This window comes from Brachyhypopomus gauderio, chromosome 6 (assembly GCF_052324685.1).
Source record: "Brachyhypopomus gauderio isolate BG-103 chromosome 6, BGAUD_0.2, whole genome shotgun sequence".
NCBI classification, from domain to species: domain Eukaryota; kingdom Metazoa; phylum Chordata; class Actinopteri; order Gymnotiformes; family Hypopomidae; genus Brachyhypopomus; species Brachyhypopomus gauderio.
Window position 1 is genome coordinate 15,045,455 of NC_135216.1, and position 20,935 is coordinate 15,066,389.

Sequence of the window (20,935 nt, forward strand, 5' to 3'; positions counted from 1 at the left end):
CCCTGTATCCTGTGGCTTGTGCTTTAAATGGACAGACCTTGAACAAAGCCTAGAAACATCTGCTCAGTCTTCCTGCTCGAGAACAGCTCTGTACAGTACACGGGACAATCAGTGAAGGAGCAGTGGGGGTAAGAGAACCCCCAAACCAGGGCAAATATCAGTACTCCAGTGATCCACTAATCTAGCGATCCCATCGATGAACACAGGAGGTGGATTCATCGCGCTATTTTTACTGTTTGGCAGAAAGCGTTCCTGCCTCTCCTTTTTAGGAGGGTGGAAGTGTTCGTGCGAAACTTCGCCACAGGGAGAACCGAGGGCAGCCACAGAGGAGACGCATGAGCCCCAAATTCCGCAGTACCTCACAGTTACAGAAACAAAACGTGGCCTATCAAAGCGGCTGTCGCAAGACAGAAATTGGAGGCAGCATGCGGAAACGTAAAAGATGGCAGGTCTAATGGGTTTGATTTCAGGCCTAAGGCAGACGTCTGACGTATTACAATCCCTCCCTTCACATCACCACAATACAGAAAAACTGGGCTTGCTTCTTCTCACTTTGAAGATGAAGATCTTTCCCAATGAGCCAAGTGCTACAGATTAAACTGAATGCTACCTTAAAATGCATAAGGAACATCAAAAACAAACAACTGAAAACAGAATACAGCTCTTTGATGCATTATTGCTGGGTTACAGAGAAAGGTCATAAAGACATCTTCAAAAACTTCAAAATGCAAAAGCATGAGGTCCAGTATAAAAAACCTGGAACTGTAAGAAACAGAAAGACAAGCTTGCTTATGCTGTGTTCATTGCCGCCGCAATTGTAAACATTTTGAAGTTTAGGTCTGCATTTGTGTCTTTTGGTTGTTTACAACAGCACATACCAATACCAGTTGGTATTCATTCATATCATTTGGAGACTGTCTTATTGGTTTAGAAGAGATTATTGTGAAGGACTGTTGCGCAAGATAATATCATCTTCATATATGTGTGTGCCAGACCCATTGGCTTCTTTAGTGCACTAGTGTACTAATAGTGATCATTAGTGCACTCCTAGTGTGATATTCCTGCTTCCAGCCTCCGGACACGTTTGTGGGGCCAACAATTTCTTCAAGTTCGCTGCAGAAGTTTCTAGTTGCTGCTGGTTACTGGGCAAAAACCCTGGTGCCACAGGAGGAAATTATTTGGTGTTGTGGGGATACGCAGGAGAAGTGGACCCCAGCAGAGCAGACCTGTCACCTGCAGGGGGCAGAAGCCAGAACCCTTGAGGCAAGGGGGCGGAGCCTATGGCTGTAGGAACTCATGGAACTCATGGAAACCGCAGGAAGGCGGCGGCAAGAGAGTCCTGAGAGTGCAGGACCGCCTGTGTCCCGAACCGTCTGTCCGCAGCACAGCTGGGTGGTCTTGCAGGAGGTGCCTCATTCCCTGGGCCTGCGGCTGAGCCTGCAGCAGCCCGCACACACACACACACACACACACACACACACACACACACACACACGCACGCGCGCACGCACACACGCACGCACACACACACACACGCACACACACGCACGCACACACACGCACGCACACACACGCACACACACACGCACACACACACGCACACACACACTCCTGCGTTCAGGTTTTGCGGCAGTGCTGGCGGCTCGGCGTGGCCGGGTTCCAGGCGCTCCCCCTACGGCTCCGCTCATCCATCAAGCTCCGGACGGACCGCCTGGCGCACACTAGCGCCAAGGCATTGAGGTCGGCCGCCCCCCCCCGCGAGGATGCCCACCGATCACCTGCTGCCCCCCCACGGCAGCCGCTTCTGCTGCTGGTTTGGGAGGTTGTTTAGGTCTATCCTCCACCTCCTCCTCCTGGACACTGTGGAGTTTGGGTGGAGGAGGAGAGCCGTCCTGGGTTCCAGCGCCGAGCCAACACGCCCCAAATCCATCGCACCTCAAACGATGTCAGGCTGGGGTCTCCGCTCTGGCTCTCGCCCACGCTGCGTTTGTACGTAGTGTCGCACGAGTCCTGGGGCTACACCACATTCTCCAGACTAATAAGCCTAATAAGTCGCATCTTCATTAGGCTGCGCTCCCCTCTGCGCACACACACACACACACCACACACACACACCACACACCACACACACACACCACACACACACACGCTCATACCCACCAATGGCTGCGGTCCGTTTCACTCAGCATACTAAACACGGACCAGACTGAACTCAGCTGAACCACCGCACAGGAGAGAGAGAAGGAGTGAGAGAGAAAGAGCTCCTCATGGGGGGGGTGGGAAGGTCACCTTGTCACCTTCCTCAAAGGCCCCGGTAATCCAACCCAGTCCAAATTAACCAGCAGATTGTGGTCGTTTTCAAAGGGGAGGGGGGAAGCTGAGGCTCTTTCATGAGGGCCGTGCGGGTGAGCACGCTGGAACGGGCAGCCAATCACAGGCGTGCTAGGCAGGAACAAGGGCTGTAAGATGCGGAAGGAGGAGGAGGCAGGAGCGCCCCCTGGAGGTGATGGAGCCCTGAGCAAGCCGGCCGCCAGACGTACACCTCACAGGGCTGCAGGCTAGCACTCCGTCAGCAACACCCAGCTGTGGAAGAGTTTAACGAGCAGGGCAGCTGTCTCCACCCTCACAGGGACGAACTGCAGCCCAGCACCTCCAACACAGGAACATTTCAAACCCCCCCCCCCCTTGAGAAATATATAAAACACAATATCTGTTATCATTTGTTAGCCTGATGCAAATCACCGCAGGTGCTAAATCACGTTCACTGCAGTACTTGCCAAGATTTAATTGAATTCAGTGGGGAGACTGCTGTCGGGGCAGAAATGGCTTTGAAATTCAGGGAGCTAAATGCCTCTTTTCAACACAGCCCTTCCGAGCCGTCGCTCCTTCCTTTAGCCTTTCTGCCACTCTGTCATCTTCATGGTCCTTGACTTTGAGGAAAGGACAGAGAAATTATTGATCCCAAGAAACTTCACTGCAACATTTTTACTTGTACTTGAGGTACACATAGAAAACATATTCAAAATAAGTGAAGGTAACTGAAGGGGTGAAGACCCAGCCATGGGCACCGCTCAGAGAGCAGATCACATCAAAACAAAGAACATCTCCAAGTTCTTTGCAAAAGAAAAGCTGGGAAAGTGTAGTGAAGGGGTCTCGGGTTCCAGCCGCAGAGGAAAGAGGCTGAGAGAGGCTTTCAGCTAGTTTTGTGGGAACGAGTTCAGCATTATCTGCCGAGCTGTGTTGAGAGCTTTTAATGAGCTAAAAAAAACAATAGCAGCATCTTCAAAGCTAAGGAGACACACTAAGAGGCCATATAAAAGGCTTAGTGCCCATGGTTAGTGCTCATGGTAAGTCCTCATGGATGCGCACAAAAAATAAAAACCCACCCCCACACAATGTTTTTGTGCTTCTGCATGTCTATCACCAGGCCAGCAGCCCAGGACGTCATCGTCATCGTCATCGACCCGTAGCTGGTCTGCCATCAGCTGTAATCCAGCCATATTCTGCCGGACATGCAGCTGAATGGCGTTTGTGGCACACAGGACCCGAGTGAGACCTTTCTGTGAGGGGAGAGCATCGGGGGCCGAGCAGGACACCAGACCGGACAGCAGAGCACTGGGGCGGAGGACACAAGACGAAAGAGGACACTGGGAGACGGGGACGACTGGGAGAGACATCACAGAGATAATGGGCTGTTCTGCCAGTGGCGCAAGCTTCTGAAACAAGGACAGAACCTCGCGCAGCAGGAACAACACTTCAGCACACGCTCCGAGGCAGAGGTGGTCACGTGACGGCACCTGCTTTTTCTTGGTAAACAATAAGCTTGCTGCCTGGTTGCCATGACAAATTACTCAGTGATTCATCATGTAAAAGGGAACTCTGCCTCGAAATCACAGCAAATTGTTTTCATCTTCACTGGAGGAAGTTCTGCTTTGACCACGTCTTGGTGAGCCACTGCCTGAAGGCGACACTTTTAGCCCTCTTTTGCAACACAGAAGAAGTTAAGTGTGAATTCGACAACTAGCAACTCGATGGTGGTGGGAGCAGAGTTAAACACTGGTAATCCTCTCCACCCCAGCCTACCCCACCTGCTCCATCTGTGAGCATGGATCAAGATGGAGCGAGATCCAAACCCCTCCAGCTCTCCAACCTGAGAGCCCCAATAAGTCCGCCAGCCAAAAGAAAGACCTCCAGAGAAGATGAGACATCTGGTGGGGTAATAGAATCATCCATGTACACTGCAGATACAATAACTTCATTTTATCATGCAGACGCAGATAATAATGTTTGAACAGAGCATGCAGTGCTGCTGACTGAGCAGTTGAAACAGAACAAACAAATGGCAACAAGTAAGAAGACTGGGATTACGGAGCATAATTAAAAGCCAATGGCCTGTATGCTAATGAAGAGTCCTTTAGGGATGAGTAAACCAATCAGGCTTTCGTCTGTTTAGTTCTGCAAGATGGACGTCAATATAGAGTCTTGGTTAGTCGTGACTGAGGCAGGTTTTGTTTTGGGGTGGTGGGTCCGATCAAATATCCTGTAAGAAACATGATTTTACACATATGTGTAAGGCGGAAAAGGTTTCTGGAAGCATTCATCCAGAGGTCTGCGTTCTGCTTCTTAAAATCCTAAACTGTACATCACTGCTTTTAAATGGGGTCTGCTATTATATTCCTGACCAAAAGAACACCTATCTGAAAAGACCAAGAAACACTGAAGGTAAGATGTGGCTGTGGGTTTAGTGGCTCCACCCAGGGCAAAGCCTCATCCCAGATACACATACCTGGTTGCTCAAACTATAATGACATTTTAATCCTTCATCAAGATCAGCACCGTCACTCTCACCTCACCCCAGTGGACCTTCCTGGAGTCTTGGCTCCAGACCGGGTTCCTCAGGTTCTTCGGTGAGGAGCCCCTCCCTGACCGAGGCCCGTTTTTAGAATGTAAGCGCGGTGACTCACGTGCTAAGTCATAGTAACTTCAAAAACATTGTGACGGACCTCCAAGCCCTGCCAAGTTCTATTAAGCCTGTACTAAAAAAGAAAAACAAAAAAAAGAGAAATAAAAAAAAGGACTCTCTGTTTCCCGAAGGCTGGATGAGGGCCTCCGCCCCTGCACCAGCGCGTTCACACACCGACACGCCTAATGATTAAACCACCGAGAGCGTCACACCCCAGCCGTCTCCTGCCAGTCAGCGCCCACAGACACCAGTGGAAACTGGCAGCGGAGAGATGGACTGGTGGCAGAGAGAGAGAGAGAGACTGGTAGCAGAGTGCCATGGACAGACAGCACGCAAAGCAGCGGTTCAAGGGACACACTGAAAAGCCGTTATTCATCTGGGCCCCGTTCCACACAAGAGGCCAGGCAGCGGCACCTCGCCCCCGTTCCCCCTGCCCTGCTGAAATCTCTCCTCGTGTTGGAGCACATGTCATTACATCAGATGCTGGTTGGATCTGGAGGGAGTGACTGGTGTATAGTGTGATCTCCCATCACTCAGGGAGCGTGTAGGAGGGTCTGATGTCAGCGTTCGTCAGCCTTTCCTTCACGCCATCACTCCACAGGGAGACGAAAGGTGACATAGAGCACTTATGGCGCCCATAAACACATACCAAGCATCGCCAAGCCACACCCATATAAAGCCAAACGCAACAGAGCCCCCTTTTCCCGAAAATGCCCGTCTCTGAACCTGGTGAATTAAAGCTGTTTAATGCGGCAGTTCTCGACAGACGTGGCCTGTGTCAGGCTGTGTGTGTCTGTCTCTGCTGAGCGTCCCTAAACCACCCTGGGGTTCCTCCAGAGGCCCCCAGAACTCCTGGTGACTCCCGACCCCAGGAACAGTCACCTGGGGGTTTGTCTGAAGCCATAGGTGACGTGTCCGGGTCAGACCACCACCCCTTACAGCCAGCAGCATGAGGACCGACTCATACAACAAACACTACAGACACCTACATTTCTACAACACCCCCCCCACTAACAACAAACCAATGAACACGGGCATGATTAGACAGCCCCTCCCCCCCCACTAACGACAAACCAATGAACACGGGCATGATTAGACAGCCCCTCCCCCCCACTAACGACAAACCAATGAACACGGGCATGATTAGACAGCCCCTCCCCCCCACTAACGACAAACCAATGAACACGGGCATGATTAGTTACCGCCCCATTTGATTTGACCTATATCTACCGTTAACTAGCATAGACACACACAGGTGTGTGTGTGTGTGTGTGTTTATTTCTCTGCACCCTGGCCAGACGAGGCCATGGGGTTAATTTCAGTGTTTACGGCTCTCTGGGCCACTGTTAGGAGCACCTATAGCTTTGAGTGAAGCACTGCTCTGCAAACACTGACCTCACTAACACCCACACACGCACTCACACACATGTACATAAGCATGCTCATACACACACACACACACACACACACACACACACACACACACACACACACACACACACACACACACACAGGACAAATAAAAAAGCCTGGGACAGATAGCATCCCCAAACCAGCAGTCACACGTAAGAGTTTAAGAGACTGACGATCTCTCTGTTGTAAAATGTGTTTCAACATGGATATTGTTGCTCGTCCTTACTAGAAAGCCCTAGAAAACCGTCTTACTTGATGGCTGTAAGACGTACAATCGTTTATGAAAAGAAAGGAAGAAGTAGTGGGAGTGTGAAAGGGAGGAGGGTGGAGGCCAGTGAACAGGCGGAGGAGCAGGCGGAGGAACAGGTGGAGGAAGGAGGTGGAGAGATAGGAGCCTCTTACCCGCAGCAGCGACTGGGACTCCTCCTTGGAACTCTTGCTCTCCACAGAACTGGGATACTGCTGCCCGGACTTCTCGGCCGTGCTCGCTGGCGTCCCCTGTAGGTAGCCCTTAGCTTCTGCGCCCAGGCTGAACACCAGACCGGGTGAGTCTCGCAGCACAGCGCTCCCTTTCTGCTGGTGCTCCTGCGGCCCGGACGAGGCGTTCAGCAGCCCCAGGGCCGCCTGGGGAAACTGGGCGGGGTTTGCCCTCATGACCTCCCCCACCCGCTCCTTCGGCACCCACACCAGGCCCGGAACCTGCTGGTCCACACCTCGGGCCAGCCCGCGCGCCCCGGGGCCCAGGGTGTCGGACCAGGCCTTCTCCTTCTCGTCCAGGGCCTCGCTCTTGACGGGCTCGGCGCCGGGCACCTGGGCCTCGGCCGGCCTGGCCTCGGGGGGCACTAGGCTGTAGAGCTTCAGGTCACCCTTGCTCTCCTCTTTGATGCGCAGGGTGGAAGGGGCGGAACAGCCGTTGGCAGGGGCGGAGTCTGGGTCGGCAGGGTCCTGGCAGTGGGCGGAGTTAAAGTGGTCCAGCAGGGCTGTGGTATCAGCTGCCGTGAAACTGCACTGACGACACCGACAGCAGCCATGAACCCTTCTGCTCAGAGAGAGAGAGAGAGAGAGAGAGAGAGAGAGAGGCACACAGAGACAGGGAGAGAGGGGGACACATGAGACATCCGTCAGATTAAGCACACCAAAACCATTTACAACCATTTTTTACATTAGAAAGCAAAGCCTGATGCTAAGCATTACTTTCTAGTCTTTCTAGTGTGCCACAAGGGATACGTGGTAAATGGTTTGTCCACTGTGAAATATGTCTAGCACTGCTTTAGATGAGAAACCTGCCCCTCGAACTGAGGGCTAGATTTCTCTAATGCAGTATAATTACAGCTTGGTCAGCTCTTTTCACCTGCATAATGATTCTTTGTTCTATTTCTGTTTGATATAGAGAGAGAGAGTGAGAGAGAGTGAGAGAAAGAGAGAGAGGGGAAAGAGAGAGAGTATGAAAGAGGCCCCAAGCTCTGTACAAACTAGCAGTAAATGAAGAGTCTGCTGAACTTTAAGTAAATGAGTGTAGTTTTCCCTCTAGAAATCCAACCGATTTCCTATGAGCTCGACCTTCCTGTCCAACACTGATGACTGCAAGACAATGCAACTAAATTCTCATATAAATACAGCAAACAAAAACAAATAAGAAAACCTCTAGCTTGGCTTGCATCTAGCCTCCATTTATTTTACCAGCATCAATAGGTACGACTGGAGTTCAGCCACCGATCAATATCTTTAACTTCTTAATCTGGAAGTTGGGGGCGGGAAACATTTCATGGTGTGATGTCAGTGAGCGGCAGGTCGCAGGAGGAGAACGGTGCGGCGAGATGGGAATCTGGGAATCTTCTCCAGAGTTAAAGACCCACCTAATCATCCCACACACATGTGAACATCCACATATCAGACTACTGACCCCCAGCAGACACAGCTCTGAGCCAGTTGTTTACAATTATGGGTTGACTGAATTTCATCATCAGAAAACCTCATGCCATAATGATTCCTTTAGGAGTCTGACATTTCAGAATTGTAAGATGAGCCATACGTAACAGGGACTTATGGGGTATTTCATCTAACCTAATGGACAAGAGCAAAGGTAGAAACGTGAAAAAATGGTATTCTGTAAAGCAGTCCTCGTTAGATAGGGAGAGAAAGAGGGAGAGAGCGGGAGAGGAAAACGAGGCGGTGGAGTGTGTGTGTGTGTGTGGTAATCCGGTTAAAAGCTCTACGGATACTGAACAAAGGAAGCAGGAGGCTGAGTCCTCACCAGTCAACGTTATCGTACAGGCCCAAAAGAGGCCTTGCTCTGTGTGTGTGTGTGTGTGTGTGTGTGTGTGTGTGTGTGTGTGTGTGTGTGTGTGTGTGTGCGTGCGTGCGTGCGTGCGTGCGTGCGTGCGTGTGTGTGTGTGTGTGTGTGCACACAGGGGACAGAAAAAACTTCTCCCTTATACTGTGGAAAGGATACAACTGAGCAGAACAGGAACGAGTGACAACTGAGATCTGTTATCCAGCCGCCAGCCTCTGGCGGGCAGTGGGAGAGGGACATGGGGGTGAGGGACATGGGGGTGAGGGACACGGGGGTGAGGGACACGGGGGTGAGGGGCACGGGTTGAGGGGCACGGGGGTGAGGGGCACGGGGGTGAGGGGCACGGGGGTGAGGGGAGAGAGAGCTGAACTGGCAGACGCCATCTCTGCTCAGCACTAAATGAGGCTCACGGAGGAAAACTGCTTTTCATCAGGGCTGCCGCCCACCTTTCTCAGCATGCAATGTGGAATTTATTTTTTCTTCTTTTTTTGCTGAGACACACAGGGACAAGGGCAGATCAAACGCTCCAGCGTCCAGCACGTGCCCCCCCCCCAAAGAGCAACGGGGTACACAGTCAGGACCAGAGCTTACACACACACACACACACACACACACACACACACACACACACACACACACACACTCACCAGTACACCTGGGTCGCAAACACATCTGGTTCCCAGCCAACGCAATGCGCATATTCTCCCACACTCACAGTAAAGCCCTGGCGTAGTATCGCAATCACACTCACACCTGCACACACAACCCAGACGTGTTTACTTGCACACACGACTTCTCTCCAGTCCGCAAAACGCTTTATTAATGTTACAACAAACGCATTAGTCATTACACATTTCCCCTAATCTACGTGGACATCAGTGGCCATCGCTCACAGATTCAATTACAGCTTTATGGGAACAATGGCGAGGGGGGGCGTCTTGGGGGTGGGGGGGCATCCAGTTGGTCAGAGGACCTTTACGAGCTCTTATCATGGTGAACTACGAGCTTGGGTTCCTCCTCAAGGGCGGGGGAGCTTGATGTGAGCACCGCCCTCATAGAAGAACGGCCATAGAGCTGCTCTGGCTCATCTCACCCTCCACCTACCCCTCTCCGTCAGCAAGCACAAACTCCGTCAACCCCCAGGAGCTGAATCGATCCGGCATGGTCTGGCAAGCCGGATGGTGTGTGCACACCTCACCGTCACCCGCCTCGGTGGCCGTGGCTCGCCCGAGGCCCAGCAGGGCAAAGCCAAGGTTCAAAACTATTTTTTCATTTGTATTTTTATTTAGCAGTAAATAATCATTAACTTCACATTAGAAGATTAATTAAAATGGACACAAACCATCAATTAAACCAGCCAAGACTTTTTTGCTTCCCAAACTAAAATTGGTGAACTTATACATTCTATGCTGAATTCAAATCTGTGCTGGAAAGTTTTTATTTGGTTACTGAGTGTGTGAGTTGGATATTAATTATACATTACTTCCTTCACAAATAAGACTGTTATTATACTACATGTGTACAGAAATACTTCTAAAAATGAGTTTGGCCTACATCATCCCTCAGGAAACTCTTCAGTATGCAGCAGTAGTCTGCCAACACAGTGGAGACCCACGTTCTTGGTACCGATCTTCCATACTACATAATGATATACAAGTATACTGGAACAGAAAAGAAATTCTGAAAACATTTGGCCTGCACATGCAAAAGTACATAAACTTTTTTAATAAAATGTTTTCCTTTTCAGGAAACAGAATCACTGTTGACCAACGAAACTGGTCCGCCTTTGATTATTTCACATCTTTCCTTTTGTTAATTTAAACTGCTTTGTGAAGCACTTAAGAAGGAGCCGTCAAAAACAAGACAATTTTGTATAATCTGTACTGCTATGAGGCTTTAACGTGGATATTATATTACAGGCTTGAATCCCATGTGTCTAGACGACTCCTAACATTCCACTTTTAAAGGAGCGCACACTCGAGTCAGTGAAACATGCAGTGATGATAAAAACAGGACCCCTGGTTTCACACTTGATTTGATTATATAGGCAAATGATCTTCAGCTGAATTGTTTCAAACAAACAATTATACTGTTATAAACTTGGTATATGGTATAATTGTCACTTTGAGAAGAGTCCTTAAATCTTTCACTGAATGTCCTGATAAAGATTTCAGAGTATCTTTCTGATCTTCAAACCACATAATTGCTTAAGCATTTATTTATAAGTGTCTGTTTGTGTTTTGTTTCCAAAAGGTGTTGCACATAGTGTTTTTGTTGGTGTTTTTTTTTTACCTCTGTCTGTTTGCAGGTTAAGACAAGTGGTAACATCGGAGATGGCACTTCTCAGCCAATAATCCTATAATCTGCAGTCATAGACTTCTCTCACTTTCTCGATCTGTCTTTCGCTGTTGCTCAGTCTCACACGCACAGACAACGCCGACACACACACACACACACACACACACACACACACACACACACACACACACACACACACACACACACACACACACACCTTCCCCTTATCTTGCCTCACAGCTTCACTCTTGCGTCATCCTCCAGTGCTTTCCAGGACAGTCCGACGTCGGAGGCACAGCTGGAGAACCAGGATCACACACACGCCTGACAGAAGAACTCACCAGCCAGCTCACCCGCCCAGGCTCCTGTAGGGTCCAGCCAGGACCACTGTGTGCATGCACTAAAGCCATCTTGATCCCTAAATACCTCTCAGCACTAGCACTTCTGCACTCCCCAACAACCCCACTTGTATATCCATGCAACATGACTTGGCAGGAGGGGAAATGAGAAGAAGAAAAAAAAAAACCAAAACAAACCAAACAAAAGCAAACAGGACGAAGCCTATGAACCAATCCCCATGCCAGCAGGGGCAGTAAGGTGGACTTTCTGAAAATGAAAACCTCTTTAGCCATGAACCAGTGCCCAGGCTCAGTGCAGCCATGACACAGCACACGGCAGCCATGACACAGCACACAACGGACATGACACAGCACACAACGGACATGACACAGCACACGGCAAACATGACACAGCACACGGCAGCCATGACACAGCACACGGCGGCCATGACAGCACACGGCAGCCATGACACAGCACACGGCATACATGACACAGCACACGGCGGACATGACACAGCACACGGCAAACATGACACAGCACACGGCGGCCATGACACAGCACACGGCGGCCATGACACATCACACGGCAAACATGACACAGCACACGGCGGACATGACACAGCACACGGCGGACATGACACAGCACACGGTGGCCATGACACAGGGCAGGAGAACAGCACACGGCACGCTGCCAGTCCAGCCCCTGCCAGCCCCACACCTTTGCCCCGGAAATGGGAAGCCAGGCACATCAGCTCCCCTCTCAGGGGCAGGAGGGAGCCAGGTGGGGGCAGGGGTGAGTGGGCAGGGGTGAGTGGGCATTAAAGTTACACCTTCACTAAGCAGGGAGTGGCGTAATAAGATTTGATGCATTGGCAACATTACTAGTTTCAAACACCTTTGGAAACACATGTTAAGCACCCGAAGGGAAAAGTTATAGCGGCTTGAACTTACTGTCAACTCCAATTACAAATGAAAGATGATTTCTGTATTGTTTTAATCAAATTCAAGAGGCCAAGCTACAACATCCCAATCCATGAAAAACAATGTGATTCATCTTGATCAAATACTCCCCAATTCTCCTCCTGCATGTTAAATGCTCTGTATCTCACAATCTCTCTGTGTAGGAGTGGGAGCGGGAGTGTGTGTGTGTGTGTGTGTGTGTGTGTGTGTGTGATATATTGGGCGTGCTCTAGACTGGGCTGGAGTGAGCAGGAGAAGGATGGAGCATCAGTATCAGGTTCACGTTCGTGGTGGGTGGCTGGAGGCAGACCAGGAGCCAGATCACCACTCGTAAATCTCTAAACCTCCAGCCCATAGATAAACACACGCACGACACACAGCCCAGAGACGAACACACGCATGACACACAGCCCGGAGACGAACTCACGCATGACACACAGCCCCGAGACGAACTCACGCATGACACATAGCCCATAGACAAACACACGCATGACACACACCCTGGAGACTAACTCACGCATGACACACAGCCCAGAGACAAACACACGCACGACACACAGCCCAGAGACAAACACACACGCGACACACAGCCCAGAGACAAACACACGCACGACACACAGCCCAGAGACGAACACACGCATGACACACAGCCCAGAGACAAACACACGCACGACACACAGCCCAGAGACGAACACACGCATGACACACAGCCCAGAGACAAACACACGCATGACACACAGCCCAGAGACAAACACACGCATGACACACAGCCCAGAGAAAAACACACGCATGACACACAGCCCGGAGACGAACTTACGCATGACACACAGCCCGGAGACGAACTCACGCATGACACATAGCCCATAGACAAACACACGCATGACACACAGCCCATAGACAAACACACGCATGACACACACCCCGGAGGCAAACTCACGCATGACACACAGCCCATAGACAAACACACGCATGACACACAGCCCATAGACGAACTCACGCATGACACACACCCCGGAGACGAACTCACGCAGGACACACAGCCCATAGATAAACACACGAATGACACACACCCCGGAGACAAACACACGAATGACACACAGCCCATAGACAAACACACGCATGACACACACCCCGGAGACGAACTCATGCATGACACACAGCCCATAGACAAACACACGCATGACACACACCCCGGAGACAAAGACATGCATGACACACAGCCCACAGACAAACACACGCATGACACACAGCTCACAGACAAACACACGCTTGACACACAGCCCACAGACAAACACACGCATGACACACAGCCCACAGACAAACACACGCTTGACACACAGCCCAGAGACAAACACACACACGACACACAGCCTAGAGACAAACACACACACAACACACAGCCCAGAGACGAACACACGCATGACACACAGCCCAGAGACAAACACACGCACGACACACAGCCCAGAGACGAACACACGCATGACACACAGCCCAGAGACAAACACACGCATGACACACAGCCCAGAGACAAACACACGCATGACACACAGCCCAGAGAAAAACACACGCATGACACACAGCCCGGAGACGAACTCACGCATGACACACAGCCCGGAGACGAACTCACGCATGACACATAGCCCATAGACAAACACACGCATGACACATAGCCCATAGACAAACACACGCATGACACACAGCCCATAGACAAACACACGCATGACACACAGCCCATAGACAAACACACGCATGACACACACCCCGGAGACAAACTCACGCATGACACACAGCCCATAGACAAACACACGCATGACACACAGCCCATAGACGAACTCACGCATGACACACACCCCGGAGACGAACTCACGCAGGACACACAGCCCATAGATAAACACACGAATGACACACACCCCGGAGACAAACACACGCATGACACACAGCCCATAGACAAACACACGCATGACACACACCCCGGAGACGAACTCATGCATGACACACAGCCCATAGACAAACACACGCATGACACACACCCCGGAGACAAACACACGCATGACACACAGCTCACAGACAAACACACGCATGACACACAGCTCACAGACAAACACACGCTTGACACACAGCCCACAGACAAACACACGCATGACACACAGCCCAGAGACAAACACACGCTTGACACACAGCCCAGAGACAAACACACGCACGACACACAGCCCAGAGACGAACACACGCATGACACACAGCCCAGAGACAAACACACGCATGACACACAGCCCAGAGACAAACACACGCATGACACACAGCCCAGAGAAAAACACACGCATGACACACAGCCCGGAGACGAACTCACGCATGACACACAGCCCGGAGACGAACTCACGCATGACACATAGCCCATAGACAAACACACGCATGACACATAGCCCATAGACAAACACACGCATGACACACAGCCCATAGACAAACACACGCATGACACACAGCCCATAGACAAACACACGCATGACACACACCCCGGAGACAAACTCACGCATGACACACAGCCCATAGACAAACACACGCATGACACACAGCCCATAGACGAACTCACGCATGACACACACCCCGGAGACGAACTCACGCAGGACACACAGCCCATAGATAAACACACGAATGACACACACCCCGGAGACAAACACACGCATGACACACAGCCCAGAGAAAAACACACGCATGACACACAGCCCGGAGACGAACTCACGCATGACACACAGCCCGGAGACGAACTCACGCATGACACATAGCCCATAGACAAACACACGCATGACACATAGCCCATAGACAAACACACGCATGACACACAGCCCATAGACAAACACACGCATGACACACAGCCCATAGACAAACACACGCATGACACACACCCCGGAGACAAACTCACGCATGACACACAGCCCATAGACAAACACACGCATGACACACAGCCCATAGACGAACTCACGCATGACACACACCCCGGAGACGAACTCACGCAGGACACACAGCCCATAGATAAACACACGAATGACACACACCCCGGAGACAAACACACGCATGACACACAGCCCATAGACAAACACACGCATGACACACACCCCGGAGACGAACTCATGCATGACACACAGCCCATAGACAAACACACGCATGACACACACCCCGGAGACAAACACACGCATGACACACAGCTCACAGACAAACACACGCATGACACACAGCTCACAGACAAACACACGCTTGACACACAGCCCACAGACAAACACACGCATGACACACAGCCCAGAGACAAACACACGCTTGACACACAGCCCAGAGACAAACACACGCTTGACACACAGCCCAGAGACAAACACACGCTTGACACACAGCCCACAGACAAACACACGCATGACACACAGCCCAGAGACAAACACACGCTTGATACACAGCCCGGAGACAAACTAAGAAATGATGAGCGTGACTGTGTGGTGTACGTTCTATGTTGTGCGCACATGCACCTTCTTTGTGATGTATCCCTGGATTACATAAAACATCACAACATTACACACACATGTGCATATTCACACATTCAACTGTAATCAGCTAGCCAGCACACACATGTACTCACTCACTCTTTCCCACTCACTTCTCTCTCTCTCGTGCGCGCACACACACAGACACACGTTTTGCACATGTAAAACTAGTGCACATGTTGGGGGGGTACAGGCCCTGGGGAGTGGCGGCAGGTCTGATTTCTGCTCTCCCCTCTCACTGGGACCCAGGCTGTACCCTCCCAACACAAACAGAGCCTTATTCAGCACGCCTGCACGCCCCACTGCCAGCCAGCAGAGCCACTCAGCCCAGACTAGCTGCGGAGGCACCTGAAACAACCCACTCCAGACTACACACACCCACACCGCCTTCCTCCTGTCCACACTGCAACGTTAACGTGTGTCTTCGTTGGAGGGGAACTTAGGGGCTTTTTAAAGTAATGATCTAGACACCACCTGCCATAATTCATATTTTTCTAAGACCGAACTGAGGGCAATTCTCAAAATGTCTGTACTTTCAAAACATGAAGATACCCTGATCGCTGACTTCCTGTCAGACGTGTGATAAATATGATGGAGGAGACCCATCTCACATTTGTCTTGGTAATGACATAATTTACAAGTGCAGTGAGTAGACCACAATGCAACTCCAGGCTCTCAACAGAGCCCCCCCAGGCAGGCACATTAACACAACACACAGCTAACGTTCTCTCAGTCAGGAGTTGGGGAGCTGCGCGAGACTTGGGGTGCGAAGGCGAACCGGCCGGCGTGGGCGGCCCGATACCCCAGAGGCAGACGTGTTCTGGAAGGGGATGAACATAGCGAGCGATAAATGACAAATGAGGTAAGTGCGTGTGGACAGGAGGCCCAATCAAATCACGAGATTCGTTCCCCGAACGCGCTCGCTTGCGGAGATGGCTGGTGGGTTTTACCCAGCGTGCATGTGTGGTTCAACAAAGCTCCTTTCTCCTCCCCCGCTCCCACTCCACAGCTGGACAAACGAGGTAACGGGCCACGCCGATCGCTTCTGTCAACAAACCACACCACTGCATGTGTGTGGACGTGTGGCAGAAAATGGCGGATAATTGAGATTACGTTGAGGTAATTCTCTGTACCACCTGCTCACAGGGACACCATTCACAGCAGACCCGGCTTGAAGAGGGTTTCTGTTAAGTGTTTGCATAGAGATACTCGTACACACACACACACACACACACACACACACACACACACACACACACACACACACACACACACACGCACGCGCGCACAAGCACGCGTGCACACACATGAAAATGAACATACTTGGTCTAATAGAAAGCTGTCTGTACACTAACATGTACAGGTGCCTCATATATTTTCGGTGTTGTAAGAAACAGGTGAAGCTCCTCTGAAACCATCCTGACCACTGCCCATTATCAGAGATTTACTAACCAAGAAAGGATGCATAAAAAAGAAAAGACTGAATTGTGTTATTATTATTTTATAAAAGCACAGTGATTCTGTGGAGTAATTAGGTGAATCTATTTTAATCCTCCCAGATAATAAATGCATTAGAAATCTAGGAATTATACAGGCATTTCATAGTGGTGCATCAAACAGGTGCAACTGACACGATACTGGCCAAATTAATACAAATTTAAATAATCAATAAACCAAACCTGTAGTGACGAAAAATGTCCTCCTCCACCTCGGTGTAGAAGTGGCACTTTGTGCAGGTGTAGTTGTCCCGCTGGCCCCGCCCCACGCCCGCTACGCCCTCGCCGGGCGCCTCCTCCTCGGGCTTCACGTCCAGCAGGGCGTGTGGGGCGTGTGCGCTGTCGTAGTGCAGCAGCAGCAGGTCGACGTCGGGCGAGGCGAAGGTGCACTGGTCGCACAGGTGGAGGACGGAGGCCCTGGGGGCGGGCGGAGGCGTGGAGCGCCCGGCCGGAGGCTGGGGTGGCAGGAGCAGGGCGCAGTGCGAGCAGGAGGTCTTGCGGCAGGCGAAGGGGTAGGAGATGTCGCCCAGGTGCTTGTCGGGCGCGCACAGGCCGCGCGGGCAGAAGGGACAGTGCTTGATGGTGCACTTGTGGATGCTGTGGGCACGCTGGTAGTGACGGAGCAACGGCGCCACCACCATCACGTCCGGCCCGTGGTTCATGGAGTAGCGGAAGTCGCAGAACTGGCAGTTGTAGCTGGTGACCACCGCCTCCGGCTCGCCGGCCGCCCCCGCCTTCCCGCCCGCGTGCTCCTTCCTGCGGGCGTGCGCCTCCCCCCGCTCCCCCTCCCGAGGCTTGCGCTCCCTCTCCCCGGGGCTGCCGTCGCGCGTGCCCGTCTGCACGTGCCTCTTCTCGTAGTGCTCCAGCAGCCGGCCCGACCCGGACGCCTCGCAGCTGAAACTACAGTACTTGCACCAGAAATACGCGGCCGCGTCTCCGCCCGGCCGTCCCGGAGAGTCTGCCGGCCGGATGGGGACGGAGTAGCCCGCCACGGAGTCGTCCTCCGCTCGGACCGCCACCCGCTCCGCCCACGGGCTCTGCTCCTCGCCCGCCGGCCAGCTGGCGCAGTTGCCCTTGCGCTCGGAGGCCTTGTCTTCGGCGCCCCCCGCAGCCTGGGCTGGGTTCTTCATCTTGTTGGGGTGAGCAGCCAGGAAGTGCTGCTCCAGCTCCACCGAGGTGCTGCCCATGTAGGTGAAGTTGCAGAACTTGCAGCGGAAATACTTGGTGTTGCCCTGGCAGTCTGGAGTCTTGCGGCCGATGCCTATGAAGGTGCCGGCCAACGTCACCTGAGAGGGGAGAGAGAGAGAGACCAGACAGAGAAAGAGAAGACAGGATGCCGGAGTTTAGCGGTGTGTGACATGACAGACAACAGATGGATCATTTTTAATAACATTTGCAACATTTGCAACGAGGTGGTTATCTCCCCACAAAAGGCAAACCACGTCAGCTTCAAACGTTTTATTACTTTTCAGTGCAGAGTTTTTGAGAAGCGCTTAGCGAGTAGGCTGAGGGGAGCGTGCGAAGGGAGCACGTGAGGGGAGCGTGCGAGGGGAGCGTGCGAGGGCAGCACGTGAGTGCGTGCGAGGGGAGCACGTGAGGGGAGCACGTGAGGGGAGCGTGCGAGGGGAGCGTGCGAGGGGTGCATGTGAAGGGAGCACGTGAAGGGAGCACGTGAGGGTAGCGTGCGAGGGCAGCACGTGAGTGCGAGGGGAGCACGTGAGGGTAGTGTGCAAGGGGAGCGTGCGAGGGGAGCGTGCGAGGGGAGCATCCATGCTTTAAAAGGGTTCAGTTGCATTACACAGCACGACGGAAATGGTACGAATGAAATAACAAATCCTGAAGTGATCTTCACAAGCTGTCGTTTGGGTTCAAGCTAAAGCCACCTGCTGAGCTCCTAATTAAACCACAAAGGTTAGCAAAGCTGCTAAAGGGGATTTCAGTTCTGTTCAAGAAAAAAAATAATTATTTTATCAGATAATCTGCAATCTTGCCACACACATTTATAGCTAGAAAATGTCCTCACTGTAACTTCAAGTTTTTATCTTTAACATTTTGATTTCTGATAACTGACATTTAAAAATAAAGACATATAAAGCCTATAAAACTGTTCATAAAGTATTCAGAAGATATCATCACTCAATATGGTCACCTTGTGTATTAAGTGGAAACTGTGTCAGTGTGTAGGTCAGTATGTGTATCATTGTGTAAGTTAGTATGTGTATCAGCTTTAGGTTAGTATGTCTATCAGTTTTAAGTTAGTATATGTATTAGCGTGTAGGTTAGTATGTGCATCAGTGTGTATGTCAGTGTGTAGGTTAGTATGTGGATCAGTGTGTATGTCAGTGTGTAGGTAAGTTTGTATATCAGTGTGTATGTCAGTGTGTAGGTTAGTTTGTGTATCAGTGTGTATGTCAGTGTGTAGGTTTTCTGTGTCAGCATGTTGGTCTTCTGTCAGTGTGTATGTAGGTGTTTGTGTATGAGTCAGTAAGAGTCCTACAGCTAGCTACATGTTCAGAAGTGGCAATTTGTTTAATATTTTTATACAGACCCTGATTCCAAACATTCACATTAACTGAGCTCATTTCAGCTAATGTTCAATCTAATATTCAATCCATTGCTTTCAATAAATTAATACAAAACCATTCCACTGTGTCTAGGTCCATTGTTTAAAAAAAACAATAACCACAACGACGCACACAACATTTCAAGTTTAGTTCACATATTGGGCACATCTTGGATTAGACGATTTAGTACTTAGCAAAAGTACCAATCGACCCTGCTGGCTGAGATCACTATAACAGTGAAAGTAGCTCCTCTACCCAGCTACACAGCACACAGGTGACCTCCTCTACCCAGCACACAGGTGACCTCCTCTACCCAGATACACAGGTGACCTCCTCTACCCAGCACACAGGTGACCTCCTCTACCCAGCACACAGGTGACCTCCTCTACCCAGCACACAGGTGACCTCCTCTACCCAGATACACAGGTGACCTCCTCTACCCAGCACACAGGTGACCTCCTCTACCCAGCACACAGGTGACCTCCTCTACCCAGCACACAGGTGACCTCCTCTACCCAGCACACAGGTGACCTCCTCTACTCAGATACTCAACACACAGGTAACCTCCTCTACCCAGCACACAGGTGACCTCCTCTATCCAGCACACAGGTGACCTCCTCTACCCAGCACACAGGTGACCTCCTCTACCCAGCTACACAGCACACAGGTGACCTCCTCTACCCAGCACACAGGTGACCTCCTCTACCCAGATACACAGGTGACCTCCTCTACCCAGATACACAGCACACAGGTGACCTCCTCTACCCAGCACACAGGTGACCTCCTCTACCCAGATACACAGGTGACCTCCTCTACCCAGCACACAGGTGACCTCCTCTACCCAGCTACACAGCACACAGGTGACCTCCTCTACCCAGCACACAGGTGACCTCCTCTACCCAGCTACACAGCACACAGGTGACCTCCTCTACCCAGATACACAGCACACAGGTGACCTCCTCTACCCAGCACACAGGTGACCTCTTCTATCCAGCACACAGGTGACCTCCTCTACCCAGCACACAGGTGACCTCCTCTACCCAGCTACACAGCACACAGGTGACCTCCTCTACCCAGATACACAGC

General features: G+C 51.3%; 1 protein-coding gene across 8 annotated transcripts in view; it reads right to left on the minus strand.

Annotated features, from left to right (window-relative positions):
- The window catches only part of trps1 (trichorhinophalangeal syndrome I), a 94,950-nt gene that overhangs the window by 47,366 nt on the left and 26,649 nt on the right, over positions 1 to 20,935 (minus strand). For all 8 annotated transcript variants that reach the window (XM_077009043.1, XM_077009036.1, XM_077009037.1 and 5 more), the window contains 2 exons: positions 17,469 to 18,571; positions 6,779 to 7,415 (listed from right to left, as the gene is read on the minus strand). In XM_077009043.1, coding sequence (XP_076865158.1) covers positions 6,779 to 7,415; positions 17,469 to 18,571 — 1,740 coding nt within the window. The remainder of the gene's footprint in view (positions 1 to 6,778; positions 7,416 to 17,468; positions 18,572 to 20,935) is intronic.